General features: G+C 32.1%; 2 protein-coding genes across 6 annotated transcripts in view; one reads left to right on the top strand and one right to left on the bottom strand.

The window, feature by feature from the left end:
- Positions 1-8,429, bottom strand: part of LOC143054438 (uncharacterized protein C8orf34 homolog) — a 34,817-nt gene extending 26,388 nt beyond the window's left edge. For 3 of the 4 annotated variants that reach the window (XM_076227449.1, XM_076227448.1, XM_076227450.1), the window contains exons 1-6: positions 8,279-8,429; positions 5,323-5,418; positions 4,507-4,552; positions 2,705-2,767; positions 1,953-2,039; positions 1,371-1,574 (exon numbers count right to left, since the gene is read on the bottom strand). In XM_076227449.1, the coding sequence (XP_076083564.1) occupies positions 1,371-1,574; positions 1,953-2,039; positions 2,705-2,767; positions 4,507-4,552; positions 5,323-5,418; positions 8,279-8,341 (559 nt within the window). In that variant the 5' untranslated portion in view covers positions 8,342-8,429. The remainder of the gene's footprint in view (positions 1-1,370; positions 1,575-1,952; positions 2,040-2,704; positions 2,768-4,506; positions 4,553-5,322; positions 5,419-8,278) is intronic. The other variant, XM_076227451.1, reaches the window with a different exon arrangement.
- A 96-nt stretch (positions 8,430-8,525) lies between these two features.
- Positions 8,526-22,032, top strand: part of LOC143054439 (kynureninase-like) — a 34,745-nt gene continuing 21,238 nt past the window's right edge. Inside the window, exons 1-6 of one of the 2 annotated variants that reach the window (XM_076227453.1) lie at positions 8,526-8,760; positions 11,909-12,117; positions 18,484-18,604; positions 19,982-20,064; positions 20,840-20,901; positions 21,447-21,518. In XM_076227453.1, coding sequence (XP_076083568.1) covers positions 11,928-12,117; positions 18,484-18,604; positions 19,982-20,064; positions 20,840-20,901; positions 21,447-21,518 — 528 coding nt within the window. In that variant the 5' untranslated portion in view covers positions 8,526-8,760; positions 11,909-11,927. The remainder of the gene's footprint in view (positions 8,761-11,908; positions 12,118-18,483; positions 18,605-19,981; positions 20,065-20,839; positions 20,902-21,446; positions 21,519-22,032) is intronic. The other variant, XM_076227452.1, reaches the window with a different exon arrangement.

Here is a 22,032-nt window from a genome sequence, read left to right on the forward strand (position 1 = left end):
ATTAAAATAATTTGAACCAAGCGTTTTATCTGAAAAATTACACTGGTTATATAGCAGTTTGACAAACACTAATTTTGATCATTGAGAAGCTTTATATTGCCTTCACAACGCAACGTTATTAAAACGTTTAGCTGATATTACAGAGTTATCTCCCTGTAGTGTTAGGTACCACCTTAATCAAGGATAACATTTCAGCATCACATTAAAACACTCATATCTTTTTTCTGAATAAAAGCAAGTAAGATTCTTTTTAAATATGATACAATGTTTATGTTAGAGAGACAGAAGGCATGTTAGACACCAATTATCGGGACAAAATAAGCTGTAAAAACATAAAGCAACCCATTTGCAGATAAATATTTCCAATACATCCTTCTACCATTATTTTCTTATTTTAATTTTGTTAGTGTACATTAAAAGTTATTCAGAATCTTCACAGGAAATGTGAACCCCTAATGAAACCCTATCTGAATGAAATGACTGAAATCATTTCTGTAAAAAAATAAAATAAAATAAAACACGAATGTTTGGTTAAGTACAAATAGCTTTTGGTTTTGGTCATGACTGGCAAATATGACCTTTTTTTTACCCTTGGCCCACATCGTCTGTGCTAAGATACGGAATAACTCCAACTCTTAATTATCAGTCTTTTCTAACTCTATGCTCATAGGGTTGTATTTCCCTTGTCCAGGTAACCAATCATATTGCAAGATTAGCCTAGATATTCACTCAAGTACTATATTAAGATTACATATAAGTCATGTCTTCAAACTATAACAAAATCAAAATTTTGGAATTTTGAAGTAGCCTAAAATTTTTAATAATTCTGATACTTTTGATGCACATATAACCGTTGCAAGCATATAATTCAGTTAATTACGTTAGTACAATGAAAATCAAATGAACCTATTAGAACGCAAAAACCTTAGACTTAAAAACTTTCAATGGATCAAATTATGTGTACTCTAGATTGATTATCAAATAAAGAGGTACAACTTAAGGAACTTTGTAAATATAAAATTGATTAACATTTAATCCAAAATTTGTAAAACTTCCATGATACAGTAAAACCCATCCATTATGATACAAATCATTCTTATTTGAGTTTGCTTTTTTTTCCCCCTCTTTCTTTTTTACATTGGTTAGGAGGGCCAAAGATTATGAGCATCCAAATTTAAATGTAGCCATCAAAAAGATAAATCCCTCATGCACTTTGTAGAAAATATTTGCAGGTCATGCAAATTGCATACCACCAATAACATACGGTCTGCATCAAGCAAGCAGGTCTGCACATGTACATTACACATAGAGATATATACACGAATATATGTTTGATCCTGCGAACCTCATGCTTAAAATTTAAGGTTAACCTGGTGAAATTGGAGTCACTTTCAATAGATCATCAAAGCTTAAAGGCAGTGACTCTGACATTGTTCTGGGTGAAGAATGAGTTTGCTTTACATGTGATCTAGGTGAGGACAATGTTTGTTGTGCTTGTGATCTGGGTGATGAGGAGGTTTGTGCAGTATGTGGGCGAGCACTATGCACTCTATTAGACTTTGGAGAAGTAGTTGCTGAAAGAAATGTTAACAGAAACACGATTAACAAATTAAATAAAGTGTTAGGCCCCTTATTCCTTTAGTGTAGGGGTATAAACCTTTGAATATTGACTGAACATGAGCATTCATAATAAGGTCATTTTAATCAAGCTACACAGATTTAGCACAAAATGTTTTCAATTGTGATATATGTAAAGAATGAAAATATTTTTTCTAACAACGAAATTATATAACTGATTTGATTAACCTAAATTCAACACATTCAATGTAATCTCAAATTTTTGAATTTTATTTTTTCCATTGTTTGAATACATGGCAAATGAGAACTCTAAATTTTTTTTCAAACTGTATTTTTCACAAATTGTATGTCCTTCAAACGTATGTAAGATATACCTGGTCTTGTGTGTTCTGGTTCGTCTGGACTCTTTGGCTTAGGCTTTTTACTGTGTGTCAACCATGGCTTATTATAACCTCTATCATCTATACAATTAAAAAACAATAATCAAACAAACCAAATAAACATATAATTAAGGGGGATTTACTGCTAGAGTTACAAAGTTGGTACGCCTTCTTTCCATTACAGTTGTTGTCATGGTTGTGTAGGACAACAAAGCAAGAAAAATAAAATTTTGACCAGTAAAATGAGATTTTTCCTGAATGACTGATCGAATGTTGTATATTTTTGGTGGGATTTTTAGAATAAATTAATAAAGCTATAAAACCAGGCTTATTTTACCAATTCTATAAAATGTCTGTAACAAGTCAGGAATATCAATAAGACAGTTATTATCCATTCTTTTGATGTGTTAAATGCTTAATGCAATACAAATTTTCTAAAGGCAAAGCGGGTAAAATATCACGTTGTGATTGGTTTAAATCCGTCACATGGTGACCCCCTATGAGACCGTATGGGGTTAGTGAATTCCTAAGGGGGTTCATGACGCGTATTGGAACCCCCCAATGAGACCTCCTATGCAGATATTGGCAAAACTATGAAATCAATTATCCATGAAAAACACAATTGTTTCTCAATCCACGAAAACTGGTACCCATGAAAATAAATAAATCTACATAGAAAGATTTTTACAATGTTCCTCCAGGTTACTTGATGAAAGAAGATGAATAACAAAATTAAAACATATTACCTGTTCCTGATGCTGCCCAGGTGTTAGATTTTCTGCTGGGTTCTGGACTCTTTGTTCTTCTTCCTATAAGATATCATACAGAGACAATTAATGTTGGTTGCCAGAAATAAATGAAATATTTTTAGGTGACATACATGTCATGCATGTATTAGGTACCAGTGTAATTAGATATACATGGTATAGGAAGATGTAATTTGGTATGAGTGCCAATGAGAGACATATCTCCACAAGTTACAATTTATAAAAGTAAACCATTATAAGTCAAGATAATGTATGCATTATAACATACAATGTATTGCCATAACTTTTTTTCTAAAGTCTAACATGTGGGATTCAATTGCACAGATCAAAGCTGTAGTACACCAGTACACCAATACTTTAGTTTTGGAGTCTTTTGTAAAACAAGAATGTGTCCTCAGTACACGAATGCCCCACTCGCACTATCATTTTCCATGTTCAGTGGACCATGAAATTGGGGTAAAAACTCTAATTTGGCATTAAAATTAGAAAGATCATATCATAAGGAACATGTGTACTAAGTTGGAAGTCGATTGGACTTCAACTTCATCAAAAACTACCTTGACCAAAAACTTTAACCTGAAGCGGGACAGACGGACAAACGAACGGACGGACGGACGAACTGACGAACTGACGGACGAACAGACGCACAGACCAGAAAACATAATGCCCCTCTACTATCGTAGGTGGGGCATAAAAAAGTTCATGTGTCAAATTTATTCTGTTTAAATTGATTAAAGTACGACCATGATGACTGTGAAAACAGAACATACATTTCTTTTACATAGAATGTCCTGGTGTTACTCTAAGAATGTCCTAGTGTTCCTCTAAGAACGTCCAGGTGTTCCTCTAATAATGTCATAGGGTTCCACTAAGAACGTCCGGGTGTTCCTCTAATAATGTCATAGTGTTCCACTAAGAATGTCCAGGTGTTCCACTAAGATGGTCATTGTGTTCCACTAAGAACGCCCAGGTGTTCCACTAAAATGGTCATTGTCATGTGTTCCACATAGAATGTCCTGGTGTTACTCTAAGAAAGTCACAGTGTTCCACTAAAAAAGTGTTGGTGTTTCACTAAGAATGGCCTGGTATTCCTGTAAGAATGCCCTGGTGTTCCTCTAATAATGTTGTAGTGTTCCACTAAGAACGTTTAAATTGATTAAAGTACGACCATGATGACTGTGAAAACAGAACATACATTTCTTTTACATAGAATGTCCTGGTGTTACTCTAAGAATGTCCTAGTGTTCCTCTAAGAACGTCCAGGTGTTCCTCTAATAATGTCATAGGGTTCCACTAAGAACGTCCGGGTGTTCCTCTAATAATGTCATAGTGTTCCACTAAGAATGTCCAGGTGTTCCACTAAGATGGTCATTGTGTTCCACTAAGAACGCCCAGGTGTTCCACTAAAATGGTCATTGTCATGTGTTCCACATAGAATGTCCTGGTGTTACTCTAAGAAAGTCACAGTGTTCCACTAAAAAAGTGTTGGTGTTTCACTAAGAATGGCCTGGTATTCCTGTAAGAATGCCCTGGTGTTCCTCTAATAATGATGTAGTGTTCCACTAAGAACGTCCGGCTGTTCCTCTAATAATGTCCAGGTGTTCCACTAAGATGGTCATTGTCATGTGTTTCACATCGAATGTCCTGGTGTTAATCTAAGAATGACATAACGTTCCACTGACATGACTAAGAGGGTCCTGGTGAACCACTAAGAATGTTCTGAAGTTCTAATTTAAATTAGAATAAAAATGTAGCATATTATTTTCTTTGTATTTACTTACCCAATCTTTCAGGAGAACTTTTCCTCACAGCACTGAGTCTGATATCCTGAAAATTAAAGTTTCAATCCATATAATAATAAAAAAACAAGTGTCTAACTTTTCTGACTACATTTTGCAAGTACATCCGAAGTCCTTATGATAGCTTGTATCATGTGTCATCATTTTATTATTTGGCATGATGTTAACTAAATTTACACTTAGTTTAAAAAGAAAGCTTATTTAGGTAAAACATAAACATGATAAAGGAATGTACTTTCAATATTTTCTGTATATTACATGTACTATCAATTGTTTTAAACTGTTTGATTTACCTGAGGTAAGCTACATGAAGTTTTTTATTGTTTATTGTAGTTTATCACACTTGATTTTAGTTTTAATCTTTTAATCTTTTTGTTTGAACTGTTTTTTTCATTTGTCATGTTTAGGCTTTTCATACATGTAGTTTGTTATATGTAGCATGGGTTATTATTATGCACATCATTGAAGGTTGCTCAGTGATTTATGGTTGCTAACTTCTATGTCTATGACAGAAAGTTGTCTCATAATCTGGTAATACCGGATCTTCTAATTTTTCAAAAGTATAAAATTTCACTCAAGCTGGTGATAGCAGCCATCTTAAACTTGCAGAGAGGTGAGATTTTGCTTTAGCTCTAAGTTGAAGGCTCACTGTGATTTTAAGATGTAGAACAGCAATAGACTGTTCCTTTGTTCTTTGCGAGTGTTTTTTGTCGTTGCTGCACATGTATTGTTTTTTTTTCATGGATGGATACCCATATATCCCTTGTTTTTCTATTTAACATGATATAAAATACTTACAGCAGGTATATCCAGTCCAGCCTTTCTGTATAAAACTTTGATCAGATAGAGATAAGGATCTTCTGGCTGTTCATGTAACACCTTGTTCATCATTTCCTACAATAATACGGTAAATAACTGAAGCTTATACTAATATAAATTCACGGACTAGTAAGATAAAGCGTAGGCCATAAAAAGAATATGTTTGTTTGCCCTAACCATGCTAACCCTACCTACCTAAACTTTTTTATTGTCATGATGTGAAAAAAGTTTTTTTTTTAATCTGATTGGTATGAAGACTTTAAAAAAACGTCCAACACTTCAATTTAAATTGTCTTTTTGCCTAAAAACAAAGAAAATAGCTAACTAGTAACTACCTACATGTACTTACCATATATACACTGTCTGCCTTTGGGAAAAGTTTGGGCAAACCAAAGTAATTTTAAGTGTTGCCTTACATGCCTAGCCCTAGGTATAATTTTTTATCAATAAATTAAAGACATACACGTACATGCACGTTATATAAGGACTTGATAAAAAAAAAAAAAAACACATGTCACTAGACCAGTGGCCTCTGAAAGATTATGTGCATTTATTAAATGTTCATGTCCATAATGTCCAGTGGCAGTGATATATCTGCATTGCTGACAAGAATAAGTCTTTAACATTAACCCCTTTCCTGAATTGCAGATCTTTGATTGTTTCGTTAATATAGTGTTAAAAGCTTTCATGTTGTTCCGGCCCCACGTCGATCTGTCCCAAATCATTACATTCCACGTCGATCCAGCCCAACATCGATCTGGCTCCATATTTAAAGTTGATCAGGCCCCAAAAAAATAATATATTTATAGGGGAAAAAAAGGAAGATATATATTGTAATTCATAAAATTTTATAATATTTTAAAAGCTGTACCGTAAAAAAAATCATCAATCATGTCAATACTATCATGATTATCATGATTATGATATTTATCAACTATCGCCATTTGTATGTTTGAATGTTAATTGTGTATATACTAGTAATATGTATTGTTTTTTAATGTATGAATATTAACTGTATAAATGTATTTTTGTTTGAGCATGTTGAGCACCTCAATGAAAATTAGATTGTTCTAATTGAGTTACCCTCTTTAACATGTTTAAACATGTTAAATAAAGAATTTATATTATTATTACATGCATTATGGAAAATAACTTCATTTTAATATGCAAACATACACAATCATGACAATTACAATCATTTTTGTATCGATTCAAAATAATGTTGTCAATCATCATTGATCATGATACTTAACTTCCATGGCATTTACATGTGTATGCTGATTTAAATTTGCCAACAAATCCTCCAAACATGCCAAAGGCAGTATAGATTATTCATTATTTTATTTTGGGCCCGAATCAACATAGGGCCAGATTGACGTGGGACGGATTGACTAGGGAACGGAATGACCGGATACCATGTTAAAAGATGTACATGTATAACCAACTTTTATGGAATCTGACAGTACAATTATGAACTCAAAAAACTTGGGTCCCAGGCTTACAGAATTATAAACCTGGTATCTTTGATGAGTTTTTTTTTGATACATTTAGGACAGGAGTACATGTACCCTAGGATTTGTGTAGTAAGATTTTACTAAACAAATCCTTGATGTAGAATATATATTGTACGTATACCCATTGGCATTACCATGATTACTGCAAGTGGTATAAAATTTATAAATTTTTATTCTATTCTATTCTACCATATAGTGACCGCCTTCAACAAATTGAAGATTATGTCACAGGAGGAAACTTACAACAAGACATAGATTGAAAAAATGTACAATTTTTAAAAAATACGAAAAAAAATTAAAAAAATATAAATTGTTTTGTATAATAAAGTAAGATGTTGTAATTGAGTCAATATTGATGCTTTGAAATTGAAGATTTGAAAGAGTCTACTGAAGTTCAATTTACAATGTTATCCGGTAGTTTGTTCCAGTCGGTAATAGTTCTTGGAAAATATGATTCTTTTCTGTACTGTGTTTTGCAGGATGGAATTTGGAAACTGTTCGAATTAGAATGTCTTGTTTGTCTTTTTTGTGGAATTAATTTGTTATTTTTAGGAATTGCAACCTTTTCGTGTTCAATTTTGTAAAGCATTACCAATCTGGAGTCTTTTCTTCTGTCAGAGAGACTGCGCCATTCAAGATGTTGTAACATGTTACCAACGCTTGAGGTGTTTCTGCATTTGTTGGTAAAAAAACGCGCAGCCCTCCTTTGAACTTTTTCAATGCTATCTATGTCTTGTTGTAAGTATGGATCCCAAACAGAGCAAGCATACTGTAGTGATAGTCTTACTAGGGACTTATATGCTTGCTCTTTAATGGATGTTGAACTTATGATCAGGTTCCTCCTTAGAAAGCCTAGTGTGCTATTAGCTTTCTTGCATATGTTGTTAATATGCACATCCCATTTAAGGTTGGAACTGATGGTGACCCCCAGATATTTTGCTGTTGTTACATGTTCTAAAGAATGATTGTGTAATGTGTAGTTAAATGTGATTGTTTTTTTTATTTCTGGTGACTGAAATTACATTACACTTATCTGGGTGGAATGCCATTTTCCAGGTAGTTTCCCATGATGCCAGTTTGTCGAGATCTTTTTGCAGTGTTAATGCATCGGAGTTTGATTTTATTGCCAAATAAACTATTGTGTCGTTTGCAAATAAACGTACTGTAGATGTTAGACCAGTTGGAATGTCATTAATATAGTACAAGACACTTGGTCCAAGAACTGGCCCCTGTGGAACCCCTGACTCAACTGCAACATACTCAGATTTTTCCCCCTCTAGAACTACTGCCTGTTTGCGATTGCTAAGAAAATTTTGTATCCAGTAATTTAATTCCCCCTGTATCCCGTAATGATGAAGCTTATAAGTTAAAAATAAATAATGGTAAATCAAGAAAAATATGACATGCTTAAATATCAATACCTCAAACAAAGGTGTTAGTCTATGTTTCTCCATATATGTCTGTATTCTTTGAGGTGTACCCATAATTTAATATTTTTAAAAACAGGCTGAGACAAGAATTTGTTTTGATGTTACTCAGAGGTACGGGGAAAGTAACGAACTCGGATCTTTTTTTGTTGAAGTTTGTTTTGACCAATAGAAGTACACTGGTTTTCTACGATATTCAACTATCTGTTTTTAGGTTCTTCAAGAAAAATTATTATCTATACACACAAAGATTAGAATAAATATCTCTAGTACAGAAATATTTTTGTCATTAAAGCATTAACTAGTGTGAAATGAACAAGGACGATATCCCAGAGTAAACAATGTTGAAACAAGTTTGACCTTCCATGTTGTACACATTTTGGGACACAAACGGATCAAGTAATTAAGGCCAAGGTGAGTGACAAGACAAAACATCATAATTTAACCATTTATCAACTTCTATCTAAACGGAAAAGGTAATAAAATAATGTCAGAATTAAACATACTAACTCATCAACATCAATAGAAACAAGTGCCTGTGACAATATGCTAGCCCTCCCCCTTTTTATATTGCTTTAATTTCTGAATGCTGTATGCAGGTCTGTTTTGTCTGATTCACTTTAACCCTCGTACCTATGTGCTCTTTTTTTAGGGTGTGCTAATTTTGATTCAAAACGCACCTGCATGCTCAAACAATTGTGCTACAAGTCTTTAGGCAGCAACCATTTGATTTTCTGGGGGGGGGGGGGGGGCTATGGTTTTTTTTGGAAAAAAAAGTTTGTTTCCAGTTTTTGGAGAAAAAAATAATTTGTTTTTGATTCTGAGAAAAAAAAATTGTTTGTTTCACCCTCAGCTGCCACTAAATGTAATGCTAAAATTGAAAGAAAAAAATTGTTTTCGACTTGTCGCGAAAAAAATAGATTGTTTTTCGCCACAGGCGAAAAAAAAAGTTTGTACTGAAAAAAAAACCATAGCCCCCCCCCCAGAAAATCAAATGGTTGCTGCCTTACCCCCAAACATAGGACGATATATAATGAAAATTTTAATGTTCCAGGGAATGTCAACATATATTTTGGGTCCCACTTTCACAAGAGTTGTAAACACTAGACACATCCATTTTAATAGAAAGGGAATAACCCAGTGGTAAATCTGCATGTATTTATCTTTACTGTTACATGTACATTTTACAAATTTAAAAACAATCATTTAATATAAAAAAAGAAGATGTGGTATGATTGCTAATGAGACAACTCTCCATAAGAGACCAAAAGACACAAAAATTTAAACCTATCAGTCATTGTAAGGCCTTCAACAATCAGAGCAAAGCCCATACTGCATAGTCAGCTACATGTATAACAGACCCCGAAATGACAAAAATAAAACTATCCATACAAAAAAACAATGTCTAATTGGACCAGTAATGTAACATAAGAAGAAACTATAAAAAAAAAAGTTGAAAACAGCTTAACTCATTAACTCATCAGATGGATACAAATAGAAATACATATAAACATGATAAAGTTAAAGTTATATAACAAGTCCCTATTAGAAATTAACATCACATACCACTGTTACGTCCTTTCATATTGAAATTTTAATGAAAATTTGCATATATAGGCTATTTTTTACCTTATCAATTAAATAAAATATGTAATAAAAATATACCTGCATGTGCTACTTTTTGTGTAAAATGAGGTTGAAATTTCAGATATTTGTTCAAAATTTGGATTTGTTGACAAATTTTTCCTTTCAAAAGAATTACATAACTTTTTTTGTTTTAAAAAACAAACACAAGCTGATTTTAAAATATATTTTTGTAAAATTATTTGTAAAATCTATTCTATATAAGTATCCAACAAGTTTGTGAATTTTTCTAAGATATAACTCATTTTGATCAAATGTTCATGAATTAAGAAAAAAAACGTATTTTTTGGCTGTATATCAAATTAAAAAAAATTGCATTATTGACTTTTTTATGAAAATTGGTAGAAATAATCTTCATACTTAATTAAGCCAAGGATTTGTATTTGTCACTATACAAATCCTTGATTAAACCTAATCAGTCAGGGGACTTACTGAAGTAAGTGATTTTATGTCATATTATCCTAGATTCAGTACAAGGTCATCACCTGAAATGACCTGGTCATCCTAGACAACACAGATGTTGGTTCTGATAAGTTTAGAAACATAATTAGTCCCTGGATCATTAGTATTCTATATTTAAAGCTACAGTAAAATTAAATCACTTCTTCTAGTGATTATTTTCTACTACTTAAATAGGTGATTATTAAAGAAAGACAACTCTTACTTCCAACCTTTATGGAAATAATGTTACTTGAATCAGTGATTTAGAAAATCACTCATTTAAGTAAGTCCCCCAACTGCTAATGTGATTTTAAAAACGAGGGGTTCATGAAATCCTTTTCAAGTTGTATCAATTTGATAAAAATCACTCAAAAAAGGCATCTTTCCCTGATATGTTACTGTCTAAAAAAAATTAACTGTTTGAGGTCCTGAAAATAACAAGTTACGTTAGCAATGTTAACAACGTCATTACCTCCTCTGTATCATATGCCCCAAAAAGAGCACATACATCATGTACATAGGAAATCTGTAATAACAAACCTGTGTCTTACAATCATGACAACTATGATCCATCATTTGTTTTTACTCATTCCAATCTAACTTAACATGCTAAAGTTAATTTAGAAAAATGTTACTTTCATTATATTACTCAACTTTTGTTCACTTGAAACATGTTACAGATTTTTTTAATTCATTGAATATTTTAAATTTGTGGTTTCCCTTTACCCATCATGCATGCACATGAAATCCACGAAAACAGGCATCCAAAAAATATAAATGAATAGTACTAATGACAGGATTCAACAACTACACACTCCATAAGAACAATGTACAATGAAGTCACAGAAATTTAACATGTTTAAGGAAAGAAGAAAATGATAACTTTTTCACATTGAAGTAGAAAATAGAATCTGAATATATATGTATCAGCTGCATGTCTAACATGTCTTAGGAATGTAAATAACTCTGCATATACCTTCAAAATAATTTACCAGTAAATAAAAACGCTTTGACACTCTATAACATTAACTTGTTTTATACTCTAAGTTTCAGCATGGTCAACATTGTCAAGCAATCTATATATTAATAAGGTTGTGTAATTTATGGGTATACAATACTGTAGTAGGGGCAGAAAATATTAACTCATCCAACATTTTGTCCAAGTTACTGTGGATTCATTATTATTCGTTGGATACCAATTTTCGTGGGTTTCGTGGGTACAAGTGGACCACGAATTCAAATGTTCAACGAATATTATATTTTCAATAGGCTTTGTATACAGAGATTGGCAAAACCACGAAATCAAATATCCACGAATATGCAAGTTTTCAGCAATCCACGAAAATTGATACCAACGAAAATAAATGAATCCACAGTAGTTGTTTTCAGGATGTTTTTAATAAATGTCAATGCAAGAGTAATAAGTCCTGAAAAACACATCACTCGATCACTCATCAACATACCCGGTAGTCAAATTCTGATGTCATCAAATCAGTTTTATCAATTTGAAAGCTGCACATATTTTGTTTTTATTTGCAGGTAATTCATTTTGTAATAAATGGATAAACCTCCAATAAAGAGACTAAAGCAAAATGATGATCATCCTGCAGAAACTCTACAGTCCATAGCTAAGAAGGAAGGACTTTCTATAGAGAGCTTGGAGTTTGCTAAATTTATGGATCAAAATGACCCCTTGGGAAAACTACGACAAGATTTTAATTATCCAAAGATGAAAGAATTGCATGGAGGTAATAGGTATTGCCTTTTAGATATATCTGAGAGTCACTTAAATCATGTAAATAAAACTCCTGTAACCCCAATATGGTAAATTCAGAAATTATTGTGTGCATTTATTAAATGCGATTTTGTCATAATCATGATAATTGACTAATATGCAATTTTATAATTTTTGCCATATTCATGATATTGAGAAAAATCCTATTTAAGTCATATAAAATATTTCTAAACGCAAGTCTAAATTATTGCTATTATAACCCTGATGCAATTTTCCCAATAATAAAAACATCGCAATAATTTTTAAATTTACAGTAGTCATGGTAGTTGATCATTGATCATTGATGATATAGAAATATGATAATTTTTGATTATCTATTAGTTTTCTTCCCATTGCCAGTAGAAACCTTATTATTTATTAGTTTTCTTCCCATTGTCAGTAGAACCTTATTATTTATTAGTTTTCTTCCCATTGCCAGTAGAAACTTTTTATCTATTAGTTTTCTTCCCATTGCCAGTAGAACCTTATTATTTATTAGTTTTCTTCCCATTGCCAGTAGAAACCATTGTATCTATTAGTTTTCTTCCCATTGCCAGTAGAACCTTATTATTTATAAGTTTTCTTCCCATTGCCAGTAGAACCTTATTATTTATTAGTTTTCTTCCCATTGCCAGTAGAAACCATTTTATCTATTAGTTTTCTTCCCATTGTCAGTAGAAACCATTTTATCTGTTAGTTTTCTTCCCATTGTCAGTAGAAACCATTTTATCTGTTAGTTTTCTTCCCATTGCCAGTAGAACCTTATTATCTATTAGTTTTCTTCCCATTGCCAGTAGAACCTTATTATTTATTAGTTTTCTTCCCATTGCCAGTAGAACCTTATTATTTATTAGTTTTCTTCCCATTGCCAGTAGAACCTTATTATCTATTAGTTTTCTTCCCATTGCCAGTAGAAACTTATTATCTATTAGTTTTCTTCCCATTGCCAGTAGAACCTTATTATCTATTAGTTTTCTTCCCATTGTCAGTAGAACCTTATTATCTATTAGTTTTCTTCCCATTGCCAGTAGAACCTTATTATTTATTAGTTTTCTTCCCATTGCCAGTAGAACCTTATTATCTATAAGTTTTCTTCCCATTGCCAGTAGAAACCATTGTATCTATTAGTTTTCTTCCCATTGCCAGTAGAACCTTATTATTTATTAGTTTTCTTCCCATTGCCAGTAGAACCTTATTATCTATTAGTTTTCTTCCCATTGCCAGTAGAAACCATTGTATCTATTAGTTTTCTTCCCATTGCCAGTAGAACCTTATTATTTATTAGTTTTCTTCCCATTGCCAGTAGAACCTTATTATTTATTTGTTTTCTTCCCATTGCCAGTAGAAACTTTTTATCTATTAGTTTTCTTCCCATTGCCAGTAGAACCTTATTATTTATTAGTTTTCTTCCCATTGCCAGTAGAACCTTATTATTTATTAGTTTTCTTCCCATTGCCAGTAGAAACTTTTTATCTATTAGTTTTCTTCCCATTGCCAGTAGAACCTTATTATTTATTAGTTTTCTTCCCATTGCCAGTAGAACCTTATTATCTATTAGTTTTCTTCCCATTGCCAGTAGAACCTTATTATTTATAAGTTTTCTTCCCATTGCCAGTAGAACCTTATTATTTATAAGTTTTCTTCCCATTGCCAGTAGAAACCTTTTTATCTATTAACTTTCTTCCCATTGCCAGTAGAAACCATTTTATCTATTAGTTTTCTTCCCATTGCCAGTAGAAACCATTTTATCTATTAGTTTTCTTCCCATTGCCAGGAGAAACCATTTTATCTAATAGTTTTCTTCCCATTGCCAGTAGAAACCATTTTATCTAATAGTTTTCTTCCCATTGCCAGTAGAAACCATTTTATCTAATAGTTTTCTTCCCATTGCCAGTAGAAACCATTTTATCTATTAGTTTTCTTCCCATTGTCAGTAGAAACCATTTTATCTATTAGTTTTCTTCCCATTGCCAGTAGAAACGTTTTATCTATTAGTTTTCTTCCCATTGTCAGTAGAACCTTATTATTTATAAGTTTTCTTCCCATTGCCAGTAGAACCTTATTATTTATTAGTTTTCTTCCCATTGCCAGTAGAAACGTTTTATCTATTAGTTTTCTTCCCATTGCCAGTAGAAACTTTTTAACTATTAGTTTTCTTCCCATTGCCAGTAGAAACTTTTTAACTATTAGTTTTCTTCCCATTGCCAGTAGAAACTTTTTATTTATTAGTTTTCTTCCCATTGCCAGTAGAAACCATTTTATCTATTAGTTTTCTTCCCATTGCCAGTAGAAACCATTTTATCTATTAGTTTTCTTCCCATTGCCAGTAGAAACGTTTTATCTATTAGTTTTCTTCCCATTGCCAGTAGAAACTTTTTAACTATTAGTTTTCTTCCCATTGTCAGTAGAACCTTATTATTTATAAGTTTTCTTCCCATTGCCAGTAGAACCTTATTATTTATTAGTTTTCTTCCCATTGCCAGTAGAAACGTTTTATCTATTAGTTTTCTTCCCATTGCCAGTAGAAACTTTTTAACTATTAGTTTTCTTCCCATTGCCAGTAGAAACGTTTTATCTATTAGTTTTTCTTCCCATTGCCAGTAGAAACCATTTTATCTAATAGTTTTCTTCCCATTGCCAGTAGAAACCATTTTATCTAATAGTTTTCTTCCCATTGCCAGTGGAACCTTATTTATTAGTTTTCTTCCCATTGCCAGTAGAAACTATTTATTTATTAGTTTTCTTCCCATTGCCAGTAGAAACTTTTTATCTATTAGTTTTCTTCCCATTGCCAGTAGAACCTTATTATTTATAAGTTTTCTTCCCATTGCCAGTAGAAACGTTTTATCGATTAGTTTTCTTCCCATTGCCAGTAGAAACCATTTTATCTAATAGTTTTCTTCCCATTGCCAGTAGAACCTTATTATTTATTAGTTTTCTTCCCATTGCCAGTAGAAACTTTTTATCTATTAGTTTTCTTCCCATTGCCAGTAGAAACGTTTTATCTATTAGTTTTTCTTCCCATTGCTAGTAGAAACCATTTTATCTAATAGTTTTCTTCCCATTGCCAGTAGAACCTTATTATTTATTAGTTTTCTTCCCATTGCCAGGAGAACCTTATTATTTATTAGTTTTCTTCCCATTGCCAGTAGAAACCTTTTATCTATTAGTTTTCTTCCCATTGCCAGTAGAACCTTATTATTTATTAGTTTTTCTTCCCATTGCTAGTAGAAACCATTTTATCTAATAGTTTTCTTCCCATTGCCAGTAGAACCTTATTATTTATAAGTTTTCTTCCCATTGCCAGTAGAACCTTATTATTTATTAGTTTTCTTCCCATTGCCAGTAGAAACTTTTTATCTATTAGTTTTCTTCCCATTGCCAGTAGAAACGTTTTATCTATTAGTTTTCTTCCCATTGCCAGTAGAACCTTATTATTTATTAGTTTTCTTCCCATTGCCAGTAGAAACTTATTATTTATTAGTTTTCTTCCCATTGCCAGTAGAACCTTATTATCTAATAGTTTTCTTCCCATTGCCAGTAGAACCTTATTATTTATTAGTTTTCTTCCCATTGCCAGTAGAACCTTATTATTTATTAGTTTTCTTCCCATTGCCAGTAGAACCTTATTATCTATTAGTTTTCTTCCCATTGCCAGTAGAACCTTATTATCTATTAGTTTTCTTCCCATTGCCAGTAGAACCTTATTATTTATTAGTTTTCTTCCCATTGCCAGTAGAACCTTATTATTTATTAGTTTTCTTCCCATTGCCAGTAGAAACTTTTTATCTATTAGTTTTCTTCCCATTGCCAGTAGAAACCATTTTATCTAATAGTTTTCTTCCCATTGCCAGTAGAACCTTATTATTTATTAGTTTTCTTCCCATTGCCAGTAGAACCTTATTAGGTCTTTCCACTTTTCTGTGGAAAGACCTATTGTTTTTCTTCTGATTATTTTTTTTTTTTTCTTCCGCCTAATTTTGTTCTTGCGATAAACATTTGTTTCGCAATATGTCGCTTAGATATTTTGTATATGATATCGAACAGTTTATGCGCTTTTGAAATTTACCCTGCGTAAACGAATACTTTTCTTTGTAGGAGTTATCTCCCCAAACACTGTTTTCCTTGTTAGCGCATCTCCTTCGCAACCGTAAAAGATTATGACAAATTTATTTTACAAAATTGCTCGTTATATCCTTCGCATGATTTGTCCTATTTTGACCGAAGCGGTATGACCGCTCCATATGAGAGTTATTTCCCCTTATGCATCTGATATAAGTGATATGAATTTCTATCTTATAAATCATAAGTGATAGAGACCTAGGATCTTTTGATTTGAGGTCCTTGGTCCCAAAAAATGAAAATTAGGTCAAGGTCAAAGGTCAAGGTCATATTCTGATATTTGAATTTGGCTTATTTTCACTTATATCCAAAGACTGTATAAGATATCAACAAATTATTTTTACTAAATTGTTAGTTGCGACATGTCGTAAGATGTAAGTTTTGATTGCAAGCGTACGTTGAATGTAAAAGGGAGTTTTCTCCCCTCTTGTATGTAAAAATACACGTTTGGTGATATAACTCATTAACTAAATATAATTAAGACCTATGGTCTTTTGATTTGAGGTCCTTGGTTTATGACCTTGAAATTGATCTCAAGGTCATAGATTAATTTGACGTTCTATATTTTGACTTTGCTTTTATTCTATATGTATACAACTTTTAGAAAAAGATATCAAACCATTAAACCTTGAAAAAAAACAACCGGAAGTGACCTTTTGTAAACCGGAAGTAGCTATTTTTTGTACTTTATTAAGGCCAATTAAAATTAATTGATAGATTTTCATCCCCGCCCGCCTTCCCATTGCCAGTAGAACCTTATTATTTATTAGTTTTCTTCCCATTGCCAGTAGAAACCTTTCTTAAGTTGGCTGTGCAGAATGTATAAATTAATAGCTACATATTTGGGTCAGAATGCGAAAGTTAAATCTGGTGACTATACATCTTTTTTTTCTCCTGGCAATCCATTGAGTAGGTTAATCTGGGTCAATCCCTTATTTAAGGACTAACATGTAAATATATGTATAAGAAGATATGGTATGAGTGCCAATGAGACAACTCTCCATCCAGGTCAAAATTTATAAAAGTAAACCATTATAGGTCAAAGTATGGTCTTCGACATGCAGCCTTGGCTCACACCAAACAGCAAGCTATAAAGGGCCCCAAAAATGACTAGTGTAAAACAATTCAAACAATGCAAATGGGAAAACCAATAGTCTAATCTGTTTTAAAAAACAAGAAATGAGAAACTATTATGAACCACATCAACAAACAAGGACTACTGAACATCATATTACTGACTAAGAACAGATCATATGCAAACAATTGCAATGGGTTTAAACGTTTTAATAGGTACGTACCAACCTTCAACCTTAGCTGAAACAATTATTGACAATAGTGTTATATCACAACATACATGACATAGAAAGCATTTATTGTTGAATTTATAATTCTTATCCTGAACATGCATGAATATCGATCATGATGATAAATATATTAAAAAAAGGGGGAAAGGTATGATTGACAAAAATTAAGTTATTATAAACAAGCAAGGCTCATTCTCGTGTAAATATATATATGTATGGTCTTATGTATTTTGTAGTTAAGTTGTAAAAGTTGTGTCCCTTTGTATAATTGTGCCTATTTGTCTAAGTTTAGTGGCTTGAGGAGGTATATCATGTTCCCCATGTATGTTACATACCAATTCAATAAACAATAATGTGGTCTAAGGTTCTCCTCATACAATAATTCATTGCTAATTATAACTCCTAAGACATTTGTAAGAGCTGAGCTTTATTCAGATAGATGTTATGAATGTTAGAAAAAATGGTATGAGTGCCAATGAGGCAACTTTCAATTCACATGATCCAAGTCACAATTTATAAAAGTAAACCATTATCATAATTATATGTCAAAGTACGGTCTTCAACACAGAGCCTTGGCATATTACTCAATTTATTTCACTTGACTGGGCGGAGTCTAGCCGGTTCGCTCATAATAAACCAGTCCATCTTAACATAGGTGTTTTAGGATAAACTCATCAATAAAGTGTGCAATCATTGTTTTGTAAATTCATTTGATGACACTGATAGGTGATTAGAAATCAGTAATAACTATAACGGCAATCATCCTTATCACACACATCTTCAAATAGACTGTCCTTATGCAAATTAAAACATAAACTCCGCCCGATCAGTTGAAATAACATTGGTAATACATTGTGGATATTTTTCTAAATTTTCATTTTATTTTATCATGTTTATAATTTGTTTATTTACAGTTGATCTGAACCTGGTCGATCCTGAGCAAGAATGTGTATATTTTTGTGGTAACTCACTTGGTTTGTGTCCAAAAAAAGCTCATGATTATGTTAATGTAGAAATGGATAAATGGGCTAAACAGTGAGTATTTTGTATGAAATTAAAAAAAAACATATTTTAATAAGAATCGATTATACTTCTTTTTGTAAAATTATTGGGGTTTTAAAGCATTTTTACAGAGTTATCTCCCTGTAGTGTTATGTACCACCTAATAGTCATATGAAACTTATTACCGGTACCTGAAATTAAATTTTTTTGAAAATTATTGAATCAATGCATGCACATATATACTAAATAATCTATTAAAGTCCTCCTCGTAGGTTTTTTTTTACATTTATTACTTACTTCATAACATTTAATCAACAAAAAGATATTTCATGTGGTGATTATTGATTGAAAACTTTGGGTAAGTTTACCGTAATAAGGCCTTTATAAATGGTCAACACAAAATCATGGAGCATTGCAGTCATTTATAATTGTTAAATGATTTGGCATATTATTTTTTTTCTTTTAAGAATTAATTAACACAATTTGTGTTTACCCTTTTCTTTACCATGTTTTTTTTCCACTCACTTACACTGTCATGCATGTCATGACTGAAGTTTCCAAAATTTTTAACAAGAGGTCAAATAAAGCTGTCAGCAACATAAATTTAGGGAGGACAATAATTCAATAGTCAATGATAGTAGTAGATTTTTAAGATTTGAATAAGATGAAGGTTTTACGTTTAAAAGAAATGTACACAGGTTTATAATCATGATAATAGTTAAAATTAATATAGCCTTTCAAGTATTTTTTAGATAGACATGATAGAAGAATCGTAATTAAAACCTTTATCAAATTGTTAAATCAGAAATCAAATGTGAATTTAAGAAAATGGGAATAAATATATAAACAAATGTAATGAGTTCTCCCTTGTTTAGACACTAATTTAATTGGAGCAGTTGATTGTGGATAAAAATGTATTTTAAAACAATATTATGCATATCTAAACATGCTAAATCATGATTGCCGATGAGACAACTGTCCATAAGAGACCAAAATGACACAGAAATTAACAACTGTAGGTCACTGTACAGCCTTCAACAATGAGCAAAGCCCATACCGCATAGTCAGCTACAAAAGGTCCAGAAATGACAATGTAAAACAATTCAAACAAGAAAACTAGCGGCCTTATTTATATAAAAAAATGAATGAAAAAACAAATATGTAATACATAAACAAACGACAACCACTGAATTACAGGCTCCTGACTTGGGACAGGCACAGACGTACATAATGTGGCGGCGTTAAACATGTTAGTGGGATCTCAACCCTCCCCTAACCTGGGACAGTGGTATTATAGTACAACATAAGAATCTATTTGACTTTAGAATAATTGATTTTTAACAGCACCACAATCTGCCTTTTGAGTGTTTCAATTAAATTTTATTCTGTGTTATACTGATAACCTTTCAGAGGTGTTCAAGGTCATACAAAGGGTGATCTCCCTTGGGCATTCTGTGATGAGAAGCTTGACTCAGATATGGCTAAACTTGTTGGTAAGTTTAATGTATCTCTATTTTTCTAGAAACTAGGTGATTAAATCTTTTTGTTTTAAATGTTTTGACCTCATTTCTTTGATTAAGATTATTTAGATGGAGCAACCTTTAAAACAGATGTACATTGAACGATATGGGGCAGAAAAGTAGACTCTTCAAAAATAGAGACAAATAAAATTTAGCTACAGTAACATAATAGCAGTACAATCTCCCACAACAGCAGATTGTGAATTTGAAATAAGGTTATTATAGGACAGTTCTTATTTTCTTTTAAATGCCATGCTAAAGAGAGGGCAGTGGCATCCATTTGACTATCCAGGGTGTAGAAAAATGTATTTGAGATGTCTGATGAGACGATTTTGGAACAGTGTTATAAAAAGTAAAATCACAAAAATACTGAACATCAAGGAAAATTCAATCGGATAGTCCCTAATCAAATGGCAAAATCAAACGACAAAACACATCAAACAAATGGACAACAACTGTCATATTCCTTACTTGGTACAGGCATTTTAAATGTACAAAATGGTGGATGGAACCTGGTTTAATATCGCTCAACGTCTCACTTTTATGACAGTCGCATCCAATTCCGTTATATCAGTGTTATTTGAACACCAAGTTTTTTCAGTTATCTTTGAATAAAATAAGCTAATTTGTAGTATTTACTATTACATGTAGATATATAATGTAGTAAACAGAGTGTTATTATTAAGCATCAGTAATGCTGGTATATTGTCATGCAATAAATATTTTGAATTCATTTTATTTTGGAAAGGCGGCCAACCTGGTGAAGTTGCTATCATGAATGGACTTACAGTAAACCTCCATCTTTTATTAGTAAGTTTAGATAGATATTAAATATAAAAATCATAAAATGTATAATATTTTGTCAAGCCTGCAACATTTTTTCTTGGAAATGTGGTAAAAAATTCTACATTCCATCTTTGTTTACATGTACATACATTCATGACATTTAGGTTCAATCAATATCTTTTTTTTTTTTAACATCAACAAATTTACCAAAGCTCCATTGAATTTTAAGAAATTTGGAATGAAGTTTTTTAATGATAAAAAAGACAGTTTTCCATTTGTATTCAGAACAAAGTTCTGAACAATTTCTGATAAATAAATTTTCAAAACTGTTTGTACTTTATAATTTGGTCAGCATTCACCATAGCTGCAAATTATCAGAAATTATCGCTGAAATTTGTTTGTAAAGCAAATAAGAATAAATATATGAAGAAAATTGAAAATGAATAATATAATTAACATGTTCAAGCAAGACTAAGCAATTCAAATAGATTTTCTTCTGTGAAAGGAATTTACCCTTCTCATTGTTTGACTATAATCATTGTAATTTTGAATAATTTCCATTAATTCAGATTTCCTTCTACAGACCAACTCCAAAAAGGCATAAAATTTTATGTGAGAGTAAAGCATTCCCTTCAGATTATGTAAGTAAATACTGCATACCCGTAGCCAGGGGGGTTCGCCCTTGGAAATTCCTGGCTACGGGCCTGTACTGTACAATCAGAAGTTATTGGGAGGTTTTATTAATGCAAATAATGCAACTAGGTAGTTAACACCAGGGCTTTCCATTGAAATTGAAGTAGAAGGCTCAATTCAAATAATAGCCGGCTGTAACATGGGTTCGGCGAAGCCGGACGCCCACCAAGCTGTAAGCTTGGTGCTATACGGCAGGGGGTCTGGGGGCCGCTCAAGGCCCCAAGAAGCTCTGGCATAAATAGAGCAAAATCCTGCATTCTGGCAATCTCCTGGCACCTAATTTCATCTTTCAAATGACCATTTTTTTATGTATGAATTAAAGAAAAAAAACAAAAAAATCTCAAAGAAATTTCTTTTTTTTTTTGTTATAGTTTTTTATTTTATTACCTTATGCTTAAAATTCATTTACTTTTATAGGAGTTTTATTTATATAATAATTCGGTTTGTTAGAAATCTTGATCG

Source organism: Mytilus galloprovincialis, chromosome 12, assembly GCF_965363235.1.
Source record: "Mytilus galloprovincialis chromosome 12, xbMytGall1.hap1.1, whole genome shotgun sequence".
NCBI lineage: Eukaryota > Metazoa > Mollusca > Bivalvia > Mytilida > Mytilidae > Mytilus > Mytilus galloprovincialis.